General features: G+C 39.0%; 2 protein-coding genes across 2 annotated transcripts; one reads left to right on the forward strand and one right to left on the reverse strand.

Moving 5' to 3' along the window:
- Window positions 1–1,130: 1,130 nt before the first annotated feature.
- Window positions 1,131–9,797, forward strand: Ggamma30A (guanine nucleotide-binding protein subunit gamma-e). Its single transcript, XM_065496971.1, has 3 exons — window positions 1,131–1,284; window positions 6,267–6,451; window positions 8,854–9,797. Exons 2-3 carry the CDS (start codon window positions 6,363–6,365, stop codon window positions 8,957–8,959), a joined length of 195 nt encoding a protein of 64 aa, XP_065353043.1. The 5' UTR covers window positions 1,131–1,284; window positions 6,267–6,362; the 3' UTR covers window positions 8,960–9,797.
- Window positions 9,798–10,114: 317 nt separating this feature from the next.
- On the reverse strand, window positions 10,115–13,938 carry RhoGDI (rho GDP-dissociation inhibitor). The gene is made up of 5 exons (XM_065487895.1): window positions 13,788–13,938; window positions 13,042–13,236; window positions 12,877–12,986; window positions 12,708–12,822; window positions 10,115–11,552 (listed from the first exon to the last, which is right to left on the reverse strand). Exons 2-5 carry the CDS (start codon window positions 13,226–13,228, stop codon window positions 11,353–11,355), a joined length of 612 nt encoding a protein of 203 aa, XP_065343967.1. The 5' UTR covers window positions 13,229–13,236; window positions 13,788–13,938; the 3' UTR covers window positions 10,115–11,352.
- Window positions 13,939–14,381: the final 443 nt, after the last annotated feature.

A 14,381-nucleotide genomic window follows, 5' to 3' on the forward strand; every position in this document is an offset into this window, starting at 1 on the left:
TTATTTTTAAGATTGAAAGAAAACTCGAATTTTTTCTCTAAAACCAAATTTTATCTGTGACCTATTATAGAAGTTAAAAAATACATTTTTAATCTGATTATTTAAATAGTTTAAAAGGTAAATAAACGAACACACCTTTTTGAATGAAAAAAAAACTAACGAAATTCTTATACGAATCTCACAACATTACGTAAATTTGGAAGAAGCATATTAAAATTGAAATAAGTTGTAAAATTGTGAAAGGATGCTTTGAAACGAACACACCCAACGATGAAAATTGGACCAATTCGCGTACTGATCCACAAACAAAGTCTTTTCTTTTTGATGTGCTTGAGTTTGGGTGCAGGTGAACCCGTGCAACAAACGCGTTTCCCTCTGCAGCACTTTGCGGATTTCTCGGCACACAAACGGCCGTGCGGGTGGACACGGGCTGTGTTTGTCGCTTGACGGCGGCCGACCCATACCGACTCAGCGGCCGACTCAGGGGTCGGGAGGAGAAAAATCGCGGAAACCCTACATGCTCACTCAGAACACACACGTGAGAGGTGAAAGAGACCGGATTCTGCACAGAACACAAACACAATATTCTGATAATTTCGGTGTTTGTTTTCAATAACACTTTTATCGCATAGCTGATTTGATAACCTTATTTTTTCCATCACAACCGCAGCAATATAAATAATCCTTCTTCTCAATCCTATTATTTTATAAAACATTCTCAAGAAATATATTTATAAACAACATCACAAAATTAATTTTTTCTAGCCTCAGGGATATTTTAGTAAAACTGGAAAATTTAAATCAAGTTTAGCTTTTATAACAACAAAAGGATTGTATCGCTAATTTAATCTAACCGTTCATTTATGAGAGAATTTTTAAAGGTAAATATACTTTAAATTTTTTAGCCTTCTCCCAGTTTAAAAAATGTGGCTGTGTGCTATTTTAATATTGATTTAATCAACAGTAATTTTTATAATATTTATTTTGAGCCTTTAGAGTGGTTATTTTCATCCAGATCCACTTGGGATTTGGAATAAAATTTTAGTTAGGCACTGATAGGGGCAATGATGAGTCATGTGCTACAGTTCCGCACTCCTGCCTGTGTGCGCGGCCCGCGTGACCGTGAAGCGAGCGGTTGGTTAGGAAGGTAGGCAACCCGTCATCGGTCGGAGGGGCTGTTCGCCTGCTTTCATCCCCCAGTCTCTGGCCGACCGTCGTTTGGAGAGAAACTCTGCTTGAGTTCCACAGGTGCCTCCTCCGCTTTCCACTCGCAACCCAAACCAGGTAATTCGTTCTTTCCTTCTTAAACCTCGAATTTTATTTTATTTATTTTCCCTTAAAACTGTTGTTGATGAAAAGGTGAAAAATTGGCATATTTCTAATGCAGAAATACGGCCGATTCTAAGTTGTCCTACTTAACTTTTGGGGCATCTTTATGCTAGCGAAATAATTGGGATTTGTTCGCAGATCAACAGAAAAACATTCCTAGGCTCTCTGAATTAATAATCGTTTATTTTTGTAATTATTACGATACAATACGATTCAATTACCGTGTCAGGGTGTTCGATGCACTAGGCTCTTTAGCTCTTGCGAAACTCGCGGCTGTATAGCTTATGTTATTCCAAGCTGTTTAATTATTCAGTGCGATTCACATGCACTTTCCCTTCATCCCCATGCTTGCTCACTTTTTGCGCTTCAAACTGTGCCTCCAGCTCAAGCAAAGGACAAAGGAATAATGGGACAGATTTTGATTGGCGCCCCACAAACTCAAAGAGGGGCTCTTCATGTTGAAGCCATGCCATTTTAATTTAACTAATATATATTTTTGTATTTTTTTTTATCACTGTCCGAGGACCGGGAAGGGCGCGCACTTACAAACACGGTGATGATAAAATAAATAAAAATAAAACTATTAACTATTGCATTTCTAAAATAAAATGCCGATTCCTGGTGGTATTTTTGTGTCCTTTTATTTTCATCAATGCTCCATACCATCATGTATCAAGAGGGAACCTGTGGGCTGTATAGGTCTTCAAATTTTTAAATATCAGAAACAAATCTTATTTAGTTAGAATTTTAAATAGTGAAGACCTGATGATGGCTCCAGGATGGAGTACAATGGTTGCTCTGAAATTACGAAGACACACAAGATATTTAAACTAAAATCAGCATTTTATCAGCAGATGCCTTAATAATTTTTTAGAATTATTGTTTAGGTAATTTTTTTACTGTCCAGATCGATTCAGGTTTATGCAGACAAAGTAACCTGAAATCATATAATAATATTATTTTTCTATTTACTTATTTTTTACTGGGTGATAGTTTTCACAAATTTTCCTGTTGTCCTCGGTAGAGCCCCACAGGCGGCCCCCGCCTTCCGAGCGATAGTGGTTTGGCGATTTCCATTTGGGCCTTCGGAGTTCAAAGGTAGCTCTCTCGGCAGGCTGACAAGAGTAACACTATATAGCAGCGGCAGCCTTTGCGTCGGGATTTGATTTGATTAATCGCGCGCGGGCCAAACGGCTTCTATGCTCTCGCCACACACCCTCATTTAACATACATGTATGTGTGTGTGTGAGTGTCGGCCGCCGGGAAAGGACGCACGCAACCTGCCGCTTAGCGAGAGGGCTTGATAGCCGCTGGGCAGAGAGGAGACATAAATACATAGCTGTGTCCAACAATCGATGCAGCTCCGTGGACATCGCAGCCCTCATTGTGCCGCGATGCAATGGGATCAAAGTGCAGATGCACAAAATCGTGTCACACATCTATATGTGGTATATTCTCGAAACAAAGTCACAAATCGATGCTAACGAGCTTTTGTGTCACGTGTGTGCGCACTTCTACACTTGTACTTATTCGTCCCACTCTATGATTGAGTGAAAATTCCATGGTTTATTAGATTCTTAATATATATATATATATATATATATATATATATATATATATATATATATATATATATATATATATATATATATATATATATATATATATATATATATATATATATATACTGAGCGTTTTTATTTATGCACCGTTTTATTCAGGCTGAGATATACTGCCTATAGTCATTTTCTTTTGGAGCATTATTAGAGTCGTTGAGTAGGGGTAGGGGCATCTTTATGGGGTATAGGATAAAGGCGTAATTCGGAAAAATGAAAAATGATACACCAGTTTGCCGGGTTACTATATTGCTTGGCACATCTAAAAGAGCTTTTCTGATACGCCATAAAATTACTTTGAACTTAAAAGAGTTAGGGAGACATTTTACGCATTTTTAATTGATTTTTATCATTCATTTTGTTCATAATTTTCAGAATTTTGAAATAGCTTTGTGAAACCAAATTCAATGTATATGCTTCAGGTTATTTTGAATCACTATCTGGTCGTTAAAACGCTTGACTGTATTGCTCATCACTTAGTACAATTTAAAAAGAGGTGAAGTGACGAAATCCTGTGCAACCCCGCAACTTGTCCTTCTTGCGACATAACTCTGCACTCCACAAAAATTCAATCGCCATATTCCATCCATTCTTTAAGTTATTTCATGCGGAAAATTGTGGGCTTATAAGTAACGTCAAATTCCACGCAATTAATAAAGTCGAGATGTTTTCAACAAACTTTCTGGTTTTTCAAAATTTCCTGCAGCTAAATACTGCAGCGTTGAATTTAGTTTTACATGTAAAGTACTGCTGGTAGTGCTGATGAGGCCTGCGGGATTGTAGCAGCTTGTGCAGTTCAGAACAAAAGCGAGTGATACTATGTTCTCTGCAATTATTTCGCTCTTAGCTCTTTTTCAGCATTGGGGACTAAACATTGTAAAATCTATCTTTATATTATATATTTCCCTGACCTCTATTTGGGTTATTTGTCCTTTGATATAAAAATTGTTGATTTGAGTTTACAAAATAAGAGACAAATTACAAAGCAGAAGAGGCCAAATTAGCATAACAATTTATTTCACAGTTTTCCCTTATAACAATAATTACAAATTCATCACAACATCCACATATTCCAGCGGGTTCGAATTTCCACAGGAAAGGCAATATTCCGAAAAACAACCCAGCATTCCCGCACAAATTTGTAGCAAAAACTTCGTCCATTTAACGTTCATATCTAATAAAAAGTTTGCAAGGAATTTCGGAGAAGAGGCAAATTGAATGAGAAATATAAGCGGCAGTAAGTTGCTCTGCTTGAAATCTGCGCTATACAAAAGAGCGCTTTGAGCAGCGTTGGAAAGGGTGCGGCACAGCAATTTTTGATCAAGGAACCAAAACCACAAAGACGCGAGATTGAAACTGTGCACGCCTTTTCAAAGAGTCGGTGTGCGTTTCTTCGCCTCCACATAAATTTTCATTTCCCTCCGTTGCTCACGTTTAAATAATTGTCTTTTGCTTCATGCCAGTTTTCACGCAGTTTGCAGGTCGCGGTGGATGCTAATTCGGCGCGGCATGTGCTTAATAAGCCTGCTGCCTGGCTCTTCTCTCATTAGGGTTGGGGCCACTCGGGCGCTCGAGTGTCATGGCTGTGTGTGTGTGTGTGTTTTTGCCGCGTACCACCTCGAGCTGGGGCCCTTGCTTGCTTCCCTGCGCCGCACCGCGACGAACGTGCGTGCGGCCTCTCGTGGGGTGGTCGGGCGGGGCACGGGGGTTGGCCTCTCTCGTTTTCGCGCAAAGCCCAATTTGCAGACTCCGCTGATTGCGGCGCTAATTGCTCCGCGAGATGTACACACGGCGGCTAGACACAGCAGCCTGCGCTTTTAACCACGATGCGTCGGCAGACACATACAAATATGCGGTCATTTTGCGTCCCATTAAATGCAAGCATGAGCTTTGTCAGACGTCAGAAAGGACCTAAATGGCACAACTGTTGAGATGCATTTATAAAAATCAGGTGAGAAATAAACTTGAAAGTTTTTTTTAATTTTTAACTCATTTTAAGCCCATTGGTTGGTAACAAGTACCAGAAATATAATTTAATAAACTAAATGGCCGTGAATTTATTGTGTAGGAACGTTGACAAACATTTACAAAAGAACATGTTTTATAAGCAATTAAATTAATTAAATTAGCGAGTCAAATAATAACAATTAATGTAAATTATCACAAGAGATCTTTGGTCCGCGGGTATTATGTTATTAGATCAGAATCTTCTACATTATCTGTACGCGCGAAACTAACTCTCCTAACCGGAGAGCAAGTACGCGCAACATGCCCATTGCGTGCGGTGTTGGAGCGGTCAGTGAAGGTTGAGGGTAGCGAAGCGTTTATTATATACGTACAGTAATACTGACATCTATTGGAGCGAGAATTACACAAACTTGATTTACGCCAGTAAGAGTCGGGAACCACTACAATCGCAATATATAATATACTTCATCCCACTGATGATGTGTTGGTTGTTTTATTATAGCCACTCCAGTTATTATTTTCTCGCGTCTCGGTAAAAAAGAAAAATGTTTGTTTTCTCCTTGCCTCCTTTTATTTGATGCCCCCGCGGGGTGTGATTCTAGGTGTCGTGGGTGCTGCGGGCTCCGAGAAGCAGGAGCAAAAGAAGCGGCGAGTAGGAAACAAACAAAAACACTTGATCTTGCTGGCAGGCACGCGCACTCATTCATTGTGTTTCGCACGTTGTTGCTTTTAGTCGCCGCTTTCTTGCCGATCTTCTCTGCACGCTCACTTTGCATGAGATGGGAAACAGTCACGCGATCACTATAGGGCAGCAGGCCGGGATGAGATGAGAGTAAGGGGATGATGTCTCTTTGGCCGACAGTGCTATATATTGCTTGGGATTAATTTTTATTGTTTGAAGGTGAAAAAATGAGTTAGCATTTTAAGTAATTTTCCAGTGATTAATCGTTTTTAATCAAATCACTTTCGCATTTTGTATTTTTTTTCTCTACCAATTATCATTAAATTTGATTTTGCTGTGAAACAAATCAGAGTCATTTTGTGAAACCTTCTTATTATTAATAATGAATTTTCACAAGTTTTTACTAACATTTAATTTAATTTAACTTATATAAAGGAGGCGGAGTACAGTATTTTTGGGTTAGACTGGCAATAAAGATAGATTTATAATAAGACTTGTCTGTGCCCTTTTGAAATTAAGTGTAAATTTTCGTTTCCAATATTTAATACATTTACAGTACGAGAATGTCCAGATATTTTGAATTTTTTTTATTCGGCTCGGATAGGAAGGATCTCTCTACAGTTGTAAGGGGTTGATTGCAATTTTAATTTTGTGTGCGATTTGTTTTACAGTTTGTGGTGTGACCACTTGGAGCGCGCGCGTCGCGGTTTATAAAGGCAGCAAGTCGGCATCCCGGCCTCACACTGGATCCCACGGTGCTCAGCGGAATGGACAAGGACGCGCTCAAGAAGCAGATCGAAAACATGAAGTACCAGGCCACGATGGAGCGCTGGCCTCTCAGCAAAAGCATATCCGCGTGAGTCTTTTGCCCCACACGTCCCTTCAGGGCCGACTGGGGCCCTCGAGGTCCCAGAAGGGCCCGCAGAGACATCGGTATCCCGATGGAGCGAGCCCACTGCGGAAATGATATCCATGATTGGCCTCCGCCCTTCCAATGATTTCGATTTTCCTTGTTCGACTGAAAATATTTTTGAAGTGCTGAAAATGACTGTCTTAAGGGCAGCACGAGCATCAGGGATGAGAACTAGAGTTGTTTAAAACTTCAATTAAAAATTAAAGTGTCGTTTACCTTACTTGTTGAAATTGATTTAGTAACTAAAATTAGACTACAGAATGTCACATTTATTTCTGAAATAGTTCAAAACTCAGGAAATTTCCAGGGTTTAAAGAAAATTGCAGTTTGTTGTTGATATTGATTTTTGTCGGCGCAGAATCCGATTGGCCCTTGGTGGGCTGTTCTCCCCACGGCAGGTCCGGCGAGCATTAAATTTTTGCGACTCTTTGTTTTTCATTCCACAGTTTGCACACTTTGCCCACGGGTTTCGTTTTGGACGAAGCGTCAACAAATAAATGAGTGGGAAGCAGACGACGTATGACGGGACTATCGATCGTGCAAGGGATAGTTGGTGGGCGGGGGAGGCACCCTCCAGCGCTCACAACCAGGGTGGGCAACGTTAGAGCAATGTGACCCGCAGTCACCAGCATTTCAACACACCCACCACAGAGGATGCGAAAAATATTTTGTGCTTTTGACTTTTGACTCATTCTAACGTGAAAAATTTGATAGCAAAAAAATTCACGTCAACATTGCGTGGCAATAATTTTTCGAACCAATCACGCATATCTACCACAGAGATAAGAACGAAAATTTTATTTATCGCCCGCAACTGATTGTGACAAGGAGCAGTTAATATAAATTGTTGTGGAAGTACGCGTCGTGCAGAGGCGCGCCTGCGGTTGGGTTAAGTATACAATCCGCTTGGCCGCGATGCCCGACAGGTTGCATACATAGCGTATCTGCAGGGGTTGTCGCCTTTATCAGACCTTGTTAAATCCAACTTGCCTTAGAGAAAGTTTTAATTTAATTTGCATGACCGCATTTCAACCAGGGTTTGGCAAAAGGCCGTAACATAGTATAAAAATACAGTTTTTTTTAAATAATCAACGTTGTTAAATAGTGTTTTTAAGATAGTCACTAACAGGAAACCCTATTATGCAATTGGAAATAATTAAGGAAATTAAGTCCCCTAAAACAATATCAGGAAAACGTTATCATTTTGCGGAAAATTCAGCACCATCGTGGAAACATGAGACGCTAAAATACATCATTCCATGTAACCAAAAAAATTAGTTTTTCAACTTTTACGGATGATTGATACAATTGTGAACTGGGCAGGAATCGTATATATTAAACTGTCAACATTTGTGGATGTTGATCATCGCGAAAAGTATATTTTTCCCAGCTGAACAATATTTTTTCAAAAACCGAATAAGAAATACACACGCAGGTTGTTTATTGAAACTTGAATTTACGAAAATGCATTTTAATTTAGTTAAATTTTGAGTAATTTAATTCAAATTGTCAATCACCTATTATACAAAGTCAAAGAAAAATGCTAAACATTTAAAGGTATTCATGGGTCTTGTCCAGAAATCGAAACCTCTGATCTTTTGACATGCAATTTTTGGTGATATGCTGTAGGTGAAAAAATTGAAAATATATTCACCGTCTGGAAAAATGGGCTTCTCGCTATTTTTATTTCTATTGTACATAAACCCAAATGTTAGAAAAAACACACCTGATTTCTCTCCAAATAAAAACATTGATCCCAATAACTGTACATACATTTTCTTCGTGTTTTGTTCGTGAGATTTTGTAGGGCCACGAGCCTACTCAAGGTGGAAGATATAGAGAGGAAAGAGGCGTTTGATTTGATTTGCGCACCCCTCTTATGCTATCAATAAATCTTTCCCCTCTTCAAAACTGTCTAAAAGGTGCAAGCAAAAATAGGAGTTGACTTGAAAAGCGTCATGCACTGCCTTATGCTCTCGAATGATCCAACAAAAATAAATAAATGATATATCCAAGCCCCTTCCATTAAGCACAACACAGTTTACCAATTCGCTTTTAGAGCGTGGCGCGTTCGCCATCGATTGGCTTTTCACGCCTGTCGAATTTGATTACACCAATTTGTCCGTCGAAAATTGCGAATTTCATCTCTCTCGTCATCTCTCCTTTGATTGCCACGGGGCCGAAATTGATTTGAACGGACTATACACCATCTATGTGCCCTCGTCGAAAGAAGCTTTTCGATCTCATTCAAAGCAAATTAACCCACGACGGGATTCGCCTCTCATTCACCGCCTATCTCTCCGGAACGAAGCTAGTGATTAAAAAATATATTTGCGTGTTGGCAGGATGCGCGAATACGTGGAGGAGAACGAAAAGAGCGACCCTTTGATCCACGCACCCGACAAGAAGAACAACCCTTGGGCCGAGAAGGGCAAGTGCGTTATCATGTAAGCTGGGACCATCCGACCTCGGCCGGCCTCCAGCGGATAAGGAAACCACTCATTGCTGATTTAACTGGAAATTATATTAAAATTTTGATTATATATGGTCAGGAGAGAGCCCAAATTTGCAATCGTGAGAGCACGTCTTTGTAACATCATTGTAGTCAGCTGAAATTTTTATCTTTTCGAGAGCAATTTTATTGCGAGATCAGAGAGTTGGCTCTTGAGAAGAGTCGCTCCACTCGCCCGTTTCAGTATCTGCGTATTTAAAAGTTTGGAGGCAAAAAGGTTTTGCTTTGATCGCGAAAATCCAAAGATATAATGTGTATTGTTATTATGTGATTTAGAGCTTAGAAAAAGACCTCGTTTTTTAATAAACACCCAATGTTCTATATTTATTTCTCGATAACAAAGAGTTAGTATTGTTTTCAACGGTTTAACTGCGCCAACTCTCAGTTGTGAGAGTCGCTAGTGCAGCAACAGCAGCTGAAATAATGTGTACTTAATTTAACTGCGTGTAGCCAGCCGATTTACTAATCGAAAGGTGGAGCTAGAGCGGCGAATGAATTCAACGCCCCGGTTCTAAGTCAAGCACTTAACTCTGTTTCAAATCAAATGCTTTTTACCAAAAAGGAAATGATCTCGCAGATTATTTACCCCAACAAGACCGTGTGCGTCCAGCGATTCGCACGCCACTTTCAATATGTCACCTTTCAAATTATGAAAATGTTTACTAGTATTACCGAAACTGCTTTTTATGGATCACTATTACTTCTTGATGACCGACGCGTGTCAAAATTGTAAAAATTCAATCACAGCTATGCAAATAAAAGTTTCACACGTCTTAAGCCCGCATTTTAAATCCTTCAACAAACCTATTGTTTTGCCAATGGTTATATATCTCAATTTCCTCAAAAAGCAAAAGTCAATAATAATTCTAACAATATGTAAAGAACTAAATTATGTTTGTGTTTGAAGGCTCATCAGATTGATGAGCCAGCCCAGAAAAGGCCTTTTTAAAAGTCGAGAATGGTGCGGGACACTTGAGAGTCATGAGCATGCTTGAAAGTCTCAGAAGTGAAGAGAAATAAAATCATGAATTTTTTCATTCAACATCAAACTGAGCTACTAGGGTTTAGAATGTTAAAATTAAGAAATTATCATGTTGGATTTTAAAGCATTCCTTTTTATTTTGAAGTGAATTTTGAGTAATATTTATGGCGTTTTCAAATCGTGACAAAGTATGCTCTCCTGAGGGACGAAGAGGGTGCGCACGCGGCGACAGAAAGCGGAGCACCGACGACTTCTTTTGACACAACATTTCAATCAATCACAATCAAGTCTGGTACAAACATGTCATTATATCTATTTTTGTAATATGCACGTGTTAAAAAACTAGAATATAAATCAATAGTTATGGTAGAAAACACTTAGATTGAATCACCTTTTTCCCCATCGGCAAAAATACAATCAAAAGCATGCTGTTTTTTTGTCTTTATTCATTTGAGTGTACATTACGACAGTCGAATCTGCAAATTGCCTGGCCCTTTTGAGCAAAATCATCAAGATAAAGAAAATATGACCATATCGTGTCCTTGGCTTTAGAATTTATTGCTGAGAAGGCAAATCTGTGTTTTGTGTGGTTGCACCCAACAAGGCTTGTTTATACCAATGAAAGAAGGCTGACGGTGCAGTCTCCCGTGTTAAAAAGTTCTCACCAATTGAGGACAAAAAGGCGATTGCTTCATTGAGCTAACAGAAAAAGTTACAAAAATACTCAGCTGATACTGTAATTGGGGGTCTTGGTTGCAGCAACAGGACAAAAAGGAGACTTGGAACTTTGACCTGTGTGTAAAAGGCACTGGTTCTGCACACAGACAAGGATTATTTTTCAATTCTCTCTCCACTGTGAGCCCCACGCCTTGCTCTCTATCACTTTATTTAATTTGATCCACTTTTCCAAGGAATTACACTTACTTGACTGGTTCAAGGGGAAAATGCCACTCGGTTCGAATGAGATCTACCTCTCAGCGCAAAACTAATTTACAACAAGAGCAAGTTGAGTGGGCAGTGAGAAAAAATACAACCTTCACGTCGAAAAATTAGTTAAACCAATTTATGATCAGTAGAAAAAAAACATGATGCATGGCATTTTGTCTCTTAAGCGTTAGAAATTAAAAACAATCGGCAGGGTTATCCTGTTTGGAAAAAAATAATTAAAATTATGCATAAATACTTAATGTTTCCAATGAGACATGTCAATAAAAGGCACCCTGCCTCTGATGGCGGAACCTGCCAAAGGTCCACATCCAGCTATTGTTAGTGAACATAGGTTAAGAAGAAGAAATAGTAGGAAGAGCTGGTTGGCCTCTGGAGAAGGAGAGTGGGGTGCTGAGAAGGACTTTAGTCCTTCCAATCTTTCTTGATTTCAAAGCTCCACTCCCACTTGAGATGCTCGTTTTTATCGTCATCAGTGAAGAGCGAGTGCACCGAGTAGCTTCCGCGCGCCATCATACCTGAAGGTGCGTCTTCGGCAGGCGTCGTGTAAGACTGCATCTCCTCTTTGGGCGGGTAACTGCCCACCATGTGCGTCATTCGGTCAACTGTGCAATGACACGCGTTCAAAATCTTTTTAACTGTGTGCAGGATTTAAACTTTATACAGGAAAAGTTGTAACAAGGAACATGAGTGTTAGGATTCCAAGTTTTGAAGTGGAGCAAACTCATTTAATTTGTGTAGCCTGTCATGATATGAGCCATGTTGAATAGTCATTTTTTTCAATTCGATAGTTTTAATAAAACTATAATAGCAAGTGTTCAATTTTCGTTTGTTCTATGTTTTGCATAATGGGACTGTCAGTATTTTATATTATTTCTTGTTTTAATTTCCGTTACATTCATTAACAAGGCTTCCAATTATTGTTGTCTTTTTCTTGACTGGGCTAGTTAGCCCGTGAGCCCATGTTATTTGTTTGCGATTTAATTAGGACGCGACGTTTACAAGAGTTATTCGCTATCAGGGTGTTACCCATCTCGGAAGAAATAAACCCCGATTAAACCTTAATTTATTAAAATATAAATATTTTCCTGATATTCCTAGCAGCAAAAATGGAGCTAAGTTACCAGTTATACAGCAAATAGAATTGGTGGAACTAGTTATTAGGTTTTCCCTTCTTTCCCATCAAATTTGGAAAGATACCTCAAAATGGGTGGCACTATGCGAACTTAATATTAGTGTGGATAGTTATAAATTAATAAAAATTCCTTGAGATAAGTTTTTCTCGTTTAAGAGAGGCTACTATGGTCTAATTTTATCAAAATAAAAGAAAACTAAATTTGGATAACATAATAAATTATAAGTTTTTACTCATTTAAAACTCTGTAACGATGCTACCAACGTCAAATTTTAAGCTTTCCCTTGGTGAGCTTAAGATTTTTATCATCAAAAGAGAACAAATAAATTGTGTCTGCTGTTTGTCAAACTTGGCATCATAGCATGTTCCTTGTCAGTGGATTGCAGCATACCAACAAGCTGATCAATGATAAAGAAAAAAAGATAGAAGCGGGTGCTGTTTTTTCCCTCATCTATGGTTTCCCTGACCAGAGTGGGACACTTCAAAGCATAGCTTAAGTTTACTTTTCAATAAATTTGATTGTCAACGATCTTACCACATCCTGAGAGAGGAAGCATGTGTGAAAGAGCATTTTTCCGTGTAAGAACAAAACGTTTAGCTCGGAAACTGGGAAAAATGAGCTCACCTGGGACTCCAAGACGACTTGTTTTCTGCACGTACTTCAGTCCGTGCACGATTTCCCTCTGAACAATAAAGTCGATACGGATCCTGTACGAAACTCCCTCCTTAATCACGAAGGTCTGTAAAAAAATCAAGATGCTGAAACCAGGTTACATTCAAAAGCTGAAAAGTACCTTTTTCTTGAGCTGGGAAATGTCACCGGTGAGGTTCAGCACGACGTCGTCTCTGTCAGCAACCACAAGAGCTAGTTGCTTTACAAGGACTCTTCTTGGGTCGTTTGGCTCTGCAATTGAGGAACCAAGTAATTGGCATCACAGCTGCAAGAATGGAACGCTTACCAACTACAACAGCACCGGCCGTGGAGGCGCCGAGCAAAGCCTCTTTGTACTTTCGGAGACTCTCATCCTCCTGGTCAGCGGCCAGGATTTCTTCCAACGTTTTCTCAGGAGGGGGCACATACCTGCTCTCCACATCCTCCACTTCGGCGCCTTCAGGGCCAACGTGTTCTGGCTCCTCTGCAGACATGCTTCGATCTACTCAAATCCAGAGATATATATAGGATTCATCACTCTTGAATCGATTCAAGCGTCTGGGTTTTCCCAGTATAAATGAGGAAACATACATAATTTAACAATAATAAACCGCAATTAATTATAAATACATGCTACTTAATAAGTTAGGGACTTTTGAGAGCATAAGGACAAAAAACTTGAGAAACTAGAACAAAATGTTGAGGAAAAATTGGGCGTGAGCATTCAGTTTCAAATTAAATGATAAAAAATGAAATAAAGCCGAGAGTGCATTAATTTTCCTGATATTGGCCACGACAAAATCCGCATTTTTTCGATGGCCGGTACTATTTTCTAATCAATCTGTACACGATTTCTCATAATGTATAATCTATATGAAATAAGTACTTGATGACGAATTACGAAAGCTATAATATATTTTCATGTACTACAAAGCCGACGACCACTGCAGCTGCAGGAGTGAAGAAAAAGCGAGAAGGCGAACGCTTAATTAATTTGCTGAGGATACGAGGGGGAAGACCAATGACTTAAGGGCGAAATTATTAGCCAATTACCTGCTAATCACTCGGGAAGCCGCGGAAAGGGCGAATTATGACACTGGAGTGCGTGATAACCGCAATATCCTGCTGGATACACAAACGGGACAGAACACGCCCGCCGCCTCCTATAGATAACGAATGCAGTGCTGCCAATGTGATTAAATACGCAAGAACGACATAGTTGTGCCATAATTGAGTGACACTTTTTAGATCCTAAATCCATGCCAAAAATCCTAATGAGAATTAATGACTTATTAACGAAGAACGAAATTAACTATTTGAGTTCTAATAGCCAACTAGATATTAATTTTACCACGGACATTACATTACGTATAATGACTGGGACATAATAAAATTCTAATGAGGTAGAATAAAATGAAATCCAAATATAAATATCATTTTTTCATTCTGATGAACTAAATTTTGTTCATCATGCACTGCGTTTAAAATTAGAAAGTGTTGACAAACAAGACCTATAATTTATTACTATAAATTTGAATTTACTTCCATAAATGTCATCTGATAGATATTAAATTTAAAAACTAATATAAATTACAAATGAAAAAAACATAGGCTGCTATATGGCTATCGATTTGGACAGGTATTAAG

The sequence above is a fragment of the Cloeon dipterum genome, chromosome 1, assembly GCF_949628265.1.
Source record: "Cloeon dipterum chromosome 1, ieCloDipt1.1, whole genome shotgun sequence".
Taxonomy (NCBI): Eukaryota; Metazoa; Arthropoda; class Insecta; order Ephemeroptera; family Baetidae; genus Cloeon; species Cloeon dipterum.